Raw genomic sequence first — 7,473 nt, forward strand, 5'->3', positions numbered from 1 at the left:
TCCTCCTCCCTTTCCTCTCCCCCTCCCTTTATCCTCCCCGTGTGTGTGTGTAAACATATGATCATGCCAAAGTGTGCATGTAGAAGTCAGAAGGCAACTTGTTGGAACATATTCTTTTCCACTGTGGATTTTGGAGATTTGAACTCAGGTCTTCAAGTTTGGCAGCAAGTGTCTCTTCTCCCTGGGCCGACTCACTAGTCCTCCTACTCACTATTTTCTATTAAGCCTAGCTGTCTTGCTAGACTTGCTGTCTCTTTGGCAAAGTCTTGTGGAATTAGCATCGTTTGGCTGGTGATGTTCTGTGGCATACGACCAGCAGCAAGGGCTGCAGGTTGCTCAGAGCCTTGGTTTTCTGTCCCAGAGACAGGGTCCTATGCTCTGGCACCTCAGCATGGCTGCTGGGAGGCTGTCTATGTGGGTGGCTGGAGAACAGAATGGGCTGCTTGATGGTCAGTGCTCTCCTCAGAGCTGGGTCCCAGGCTGTCTGGTGTGGTTATCGAGTGCCTCTGTCTCTGACCCCAACTGTGTCTCTTCAGCCCAGGCGCTGCGGTGTCATGAATGCAGTGGTAAAGAGAACTGCTACAGGCCTACATCTTGCCAAAGCAAGAGCCGCTACTGCTTGACCAACTGGTATAGTGAGTATCTTGGTCCTAGGTAGACAGATCAGGGGACAGAACCTGCATCTGGCACCCGGGGAATTCTACTTGTTGGTAGAATTGGGGAAGCTGGGCAGATATGTCCCTGAGAGCTTCCTGCAACTGTTCAGGAAAATGTTTCGAGTGTCCAGTCCTCCCTGCAAAATGAAACCCAACACCCCTGCCATAGAAAGAGTGGGTGGGATATCTCAAGTGAGCTACTGTGTGCAGTACAGGCACACGAAACATGCAATTCTAACTGCTGCCAAGAGTGCTAGCTACTCAGAAAGGAAAGGAGGGGGTAGGGGAGCAGGTAACCCTAGTCATATTTCTGTGCCCCGATCCTGGGTCCCACGTGGAGTCCAATTCTCATCATACTCTGAACCTCGATCCCGGTCACACTCTGAGTCTTGATCTTCATGATCCTGAGCCCTGGCCCTGGTTACATACTAAGCCTTAACCCTAGCCACATACTGAGCCCTGAACCTGGTTACCTCCTGAGTTTGACCCTACTGACATCTTGCTGTCTGACCCTTTGAACTGGAGGTTGCAGGTGACCTGGGTTTGCTGACGGGGCCAGGAGTTGGTCTTATAGGTCTCAGTAAATGACTCTCTGCCCTCTGTTTCCAGCACCGCCAGGCCAGCAAATGATTGTGACAAAAACATGCTCATATACCTGCCCTGACATTCATCAGACCACAGCCAACTCCAGGGCCTCTTGCTGCAACACAGACCTCTGCAACAGTAGCGGGAGCCTCCATGTTAGCTGGGGACTGCTGACCCTCAGCATCTGGTATACCTATCTCAGCCGGTAGGTGCAGCGCTCACACACAGGCTCACAAGCCGTCGTCGTTAAGAGTCAGAGCGTGATGTCATCATGAGACTGGAATGTGTAGCCACAGGCGGGGTACTTGTTCAACTCCAATCAGAAGGATTCCAAGAGACAGCCTCACCCATGTGGCTGAGGGAGACCGGGGCTACTGCCCAGAGTGCTACATTCAGAACTCTTGTCTGGTCATCTGCTGGCCTCCAAGAGTCGGTTTGAGGAAGTTGTCAAGGTCCTGAACCTGTTATTGGGGGCTGAGGTAGGCCCCTCAGGAAGCCCAATGAGCTATTTTAGCTGCTTCCTTTTTTTTTCACACACATCCATGGCTCCCTCTGATTACTTCAGAGGAACTGAGCCACTACAAAAGAGTTGGGCTTCAGTGTCGTCATTACCTGCTGACTGGTGGCCCAGTAGTGAAATGTGCTGCTTTAACCTGAATTCAAAGACGCTTGGCAAATGGAAACTCTATGGAGAGGCCTCTTTTCAGGCTGTGAGGGAAGAGCAGATGCTGAGACAGATTAGCTTGAACAAGCTGTGGGTCAGACCGGTTTCAGCAAGATTGTTGCATGCAATGCCAGCTGTGTAGCCTACAGCCCCAACATATCTCACCCCTGAAGATTTTATCCTGAGACAACACCAATCTCCTCAGTGCTTCAGAAGCCTCTGTGAACGCCAGTCTATTCTGGAGCAAAGAGCATCCAGAACTGTCCAGCTGTGAGTGAAACCTGAAGCGTTTCCTCTCTTCTCTGCCAGTGGTCCAGCTCCAGGACCCGTCAGTCAGCCCTAGCGACTGTACATCCTCCATCAAAGAGAAGCTGCCCCGTTTAGTGTGTGTCTGCCTCTCTCCTCATATCTGAAAGCCTAGGCAACACCTTGCCCAGACAAAGAGAATGAATCTGGGAACTAAATTCTAAACTGGCAGCAGTTTTGGTGGGTGACTTCCCTGACTGGATTCTCCCTAACTCTCCAGAGCCATCTTTAGAACACTGTCATTCACTCTACGCCCTTGTTCCATTCCAAATGCTTTCTGTGGTGTTTTTCATAGATCATCCATCACCTAGGCTTGATCAAAAGGCACCCAGATGGTGGTGTTTTCTCCTTACACAAGGGTGTGCTGTGAGGCACCAGCTCAGCGCCCTGGGCTTTCCACTTGCTTATCAGTAAAATGAGAATACAAGGCTTTGTGTCAAAAAGGCAGAAACAACAAATTAAGGCCCAAGATGTGGTTCAGATGGTGGAGCGCTTGCTTTGTGTGAATCCTCGGCTTCCATTCTCAGCGTTGTGTCAAGGGAACGTTATGGCTCCATCTGTAACCCCAGCACTTTGGAGGTGGAGGCAGGATGGTCAGAAGGTCAAGGACATCTTTGGCTTGATTGCAAGTTTGAAGCCACTTGAGGCCAACCTGGGAGATAAGAGACCTTCTCTAAATAAACAAACAAATAAACTATGCTATAGTCTCATTTTGTCTAATTTATAAAACATGTGTGTGCATGCAAAAAGTTTGTAATTTTTTTGTTATGACAGTGTTTCCCAACTACTGATAAGATCTTTGCATCATCACTTTGCAGATTAATGGAAGCGATGAGGGCCAGAGAAGGTGAACCACAGGGTCAGGGTCACTAACTACACTGGGTGTGCGTGGTGTGAGGGGCTATGGGTTAGTGTTAACAGGGTGATGCTGGCCAGACACTGCAGATTTAAGAGATCTTTCAGTGTAGATGGTGATCCCCGATTGTCCAAGGAAAGGAGCTTGCTTGAAGTGCTGATGCCACTCGAGCTAGCTGCCATCAGTCACTGCCTGGCTTCTGTCCAGAGTGTCCCTCTCTTGTCAACCAGTATCTGTGTGAGTCAGCAAAATTGATTTCTCAGTTCTGAATTTCCTGTTCTTTATCTTATCTATGATCACTTTTCTTTTCTTTTTAAAAGCAACTTCTGAGAATTCTTAGGATGAAGGTCTTCTGATTGTCAAACCAATGACCAATGTCGTCGTTTGCTGTTTGAAATGTCTCACCCCATCCTCTTACATGGACACTGAGCTGAATTTACAGTGCCAGGTTGATGGCTGTGTCCCCTTTGTACATTTCTTGTATTATGCCATCATCTGCTGACATTTAATGGTGCTGTTAGGGCATAATTAAGTCCTTTGTCTAAAAGCTGTAAAAGCCATAGTCCTGTGGGCTTTTAATACATTTGTTTCATTACTAGCCTTCTGTGTAGAAACTCTGAGGATGCTGGCTTTTATCCACAGTTGCTCCCGAATTTGGGCGAAGTCCCTTAATCCAAGGTCCTTGTTATATTGACACGTTGGCTTGCTCATATCAGTTACTAAATCTCGAACTAAAGTGAAGAATAGAATGGGGTGTGGATATGTTCACACTGTCACAACATCAAGACATCGTAGACCCAAATGTTATGAGTCAGGGACACCTGGGCATTGTGTCTGTCAGATGTATTTGAAAAAAGATAGAGAGGACCCCCCCACACACACACCCCTACGTCACCTCTTTTACTACACTGTGAGCAATAGTCCCACTGAGTGTTTCCACACAGAGTCACCCTTCCTGATGCCTGACCTACAGAATGGGTGGCAATTCACCTCGAAGAGTCCTTGACTTGCCACAAGCAATTGTATCATGTCTACATTTGACATTACTAAAATAATTTGGCTCATTATGTGCGCATACCTTCTTGTAGCTTAGGTTGACAGTAGATAGTCACCCTGAAAGTAAAGACTTGCCTTTCACTGGCATAGCACTCAGTGCCTGGCACAGAGTGTTTGTAGCAAATATGTGTTGACTGGGCACATAAGCAGGTGGGCTTGGCTACTTACTGTAAGTTTTTATAGGCACTGACACTGCTGACTGATATTGTATAGAGAACAAAAGGCTGAGGAACAGCCTTCAAATGTGATCAGATTTCTGCAAGGGAAGCTTGGAAGATGCCTAGAGCAAGGAGACTTCACTGTAGCCTCAAGGCAAATGCTGCCATTGAGCACCGCCTCTCTACTGCAGCCATGGAGGCTCTTCCTTCCATGCGTGCTGCAAGCAACCGTCTTTAGGGGATTTATGAGCCAGAGACTCTGAAAATGCTGACAATCTTTCTACATCTAACAACTTCAAATATTCAAAATCATGTCAAAGTGCATCTCGGGGATGTTGAAAGCACACAGCATCCTCTGGGGCCCATAAAGAGGAGGGATCTGGACAAAGGATCAGGCGGCACAGAAACCAATTCAGCAAGCTCCCTGTGTGGGTATAGTTGCTACTTGCATCTCACAGCCTGATACGTAAGATCAGAGGTTAAGATTTAAGTTGGGTTAGAATTTGGAATGGAAACCCTACTGAGGTCCTAGTCCTCCAGGACTGTGAATTCCTGAGAATGTCCAATAGCACCTATCCACCCACAGGAGCAGAAAGAAGCTTCCTCCTTCTTAAATCTGCAACATGAGTTTAGTAGGAGATACTTGGGAGAGAGGAAGTGAGGACCTTTTCTCCTTTACTTTTCTGAATCTGCTCCTAAATGCAGAGAGACAAACCCATTAAAATAAAACCATTTCTCAGGTAACTAAGCATTTAAAAAACTCAACACCAGGCATCCGGAGATGTCAAGGATGGTTAAGATCCTGCACCCTATGAGATGTAGGCTGATACGTTTGTGGCCACTCCACAATTTGCTCTAGTAGAGATAGGAAGAAGGACTTCTAAAGATTGACTATCTGTTTTCTTTTTTGTTTTGTTATAGTCTTTGTAGGGAACCCAGAGGTTTCTCGTGGCTTCTTCTAAGCTTTACAAGTCAGAATAAAACCTTGTCACTATCTTGGATGGCCTTTTGGGGAGTAGCATAGTGTAGTCTCCGGCAAAAGCTCTTTCTCTGGTGACAGCTATTTCTGTCTTGATCTTCTTATTCATCGAACTCATTCAGGATGTGGTGTATTATTGTCCTTTCTATTCCTGGGGGGATGGGAGAACACAGGCTGGCAACAGAAAGAAAGAGATTATCGTCTGGGAAGTATCCCTGACCCAGGTCTGGTCCATGTGAAACTTCAGGTGAACCCAGCCTGCCATATCTGCAGAGAGCAGTCTGCATAGACATTGTACCGCCTGTCACCAGAGGCTTGGAGCACTGGTGAGCACTGGGAAGAGAACAGCAACTCACAGTCTCAGGTTGAGCAGCTCTTGTGTAATTCTTCCCCAAGCTCCAAACGTGGACTCCTGAGCTGACGTTACAACTTCAACTCTCAGTCACCCCTCTCTTACTTGTGTTGCAACTGTCTTGAGGCTTCCCCTCCTCTGTCCCCCTGTCCCCGTCCTCTCTTCCTGGAGCCTGGCTTCAATGCCTCAGGTAATACATTAAGAGTATCATATTTTTGGTGAGGAAATGCGTATTTCTAAAATCTCAACTAAACCTCTGTTTTGTTTTTTTGCCTCTGGTACTCAAGCCAACCTGTCGACACCAGCCCCTCAGTGTCATTAACAGGAACAGGGCAACCCAAAGGGGAAGGACTGGTCCCTTATGTCTGTATTTTTGAGAGAGTTTGATTTGCTCACAAGTTGGCAGAGGGGAGATTTTTTTTTTTTGAGGTCTCTGTTTGAAAAAACTGTTTGATTTCATTGGATGCTCTGAGGCAGGACCCTCAGTAGCTGGGGCAAGCATTTACACACTTTCCCCATCAAATCCCTCCTCTGAGTTGTTCTTGTCAGAGTTCTGACTGGAGTGTCACATTTTCAGACTGGCCTGGGAGAAGACCAAGGCAGCAAGGGTAAGGATGTCTGCAGCTCACTGCTGTTAACCAGAGAGTTCCTAACACTTCCTTCCTTAGGCCTCAGAGAGAGGAGCATTCCATCCAGAGAGGTAGGTAAATGCCCTAACCCAGGCTTATGGCTTATTCATTTTATTATTTAGATTTTTTTTATTTTGAGACAGGGTCTCAATTGACCTGAAATTTGTGACAAAGCTCAGGTTGGTCTGGAGCTTGCAGCAATCTTTCTGTCTTAGCCCTCTAAATGCTGAAACTACAGTCATGCACCACCCTGTGGTGGTTTGAATAGCTCAGGCCCCTCATAGACCCATGTGTTTGAATGCTTTACTCACCCGGAGCCTCACTATTAGGAGGTGCGGCCTCACTGGAGTATGTATTGCATTGTGGGAGGAAGTGTATCACTGTGGACTGGGCTTTGAAGCCTTATATATGCACAAGTTATGTCCAGTGTGGCACACAGTCTCCTGCTACACCATGTCTGCCTGCACGCTGCCGTGCTTCCCACCATGAGGATAATGGGCTTAACCTCTGAGCCTGTAAGCCAGCCCCAATTAAATGTTTTCCTTTGTAAGAGTTGCCTTGGTCATGGTGTCTATTCACAGCAATAGAACCTTAAGACACACTCCCAAGCCAAGTAGTTCATATACAGTATGACTCTGGTAGAAGCACTCTTTGGAGAAGTGGAAAAAGTAAATGGAGACTCTGACGAGGAAGAGTTCCCATCCACACAACACAGCTACCCGATGTTGGAATCTGGAGAACTGGGGCTACAGACAAGTGTTTGATGGAACCTCTGGGCACCCACAGTCCTCTCTAATGACCCAGATCTCCAGTCTCCTTGTGGGTGAGCTGTGAAGGGCCATGGAATCCGACTTAGAAATCTCCCAGGATTAGGCAGGAACTGTTCAACAGGCTAGAGTTGGGGAGAACAGACATTCTGAGACAGGAGGAATGAACTGACTGCTCTGTCACCCCAAGGACATGCAAAGAATCCAGGCTGCATGGGTCTGCCAAGGTTACCTCGCATCTCATATGGGCCCACAGAGGTCCACAGCAGACATGCCATATATTGCAGCCTGCAGAAGATCCATGGCAGTTCTCATACACCCCTCTCCTCAGCCATACCTCAGGAAAGAATGGGGAGTGGGGAGCTGATAAGACTAATGTAAGTCAAGAAAGCAGCAGGATCATGCCTGTCCCTGGCCAACACACACACACACACACACACACACACACACACACACACACACACA

General features: G+C 47.5%; 1 protein-coding gene across 1 annotated transcript in view; it reads left to right on the plus strand.

The window, feature by feature from the left end:
• Positions 1-1,450, plus strand: part of LOC114625867 (lymphocyte antigen 6D-like) — a 2,659-nt gene extending 1,209 nt beyond the window's left edge. Inside the window, exons 2-3 of the mRNA XM_028773222.1 lie at positions 537-635; positions 1,266-1,450. Coding sequence (XP_028629055.1) covers positions 537-635; positions 1,266-1,450 — 284 coding nt within the window. The remainder of the gene's footprint in view (positions 1-536; positions 636-1,265) is intronic.
• The last annotated feature ends 6,023 nt before the right edge of the window (positions 1,451-7,473 follow it).

This window comes from Grammomys surdaster, unplaced genomic scaffold (assembly GCF_004785775.1).
Source record: "Grammomys surdaster isolate TR1022 unplaced genomic scaffold, NIH_TR_1.0 224, whole genome shotgun sequence".
Classification (NCBI taxonomy): domain Eukaryota; kingdom Metazoa; phylum Chordata; class Mammalia; order Rodentia; family Muridae; genus Grammomys; species Grammomys surdaster.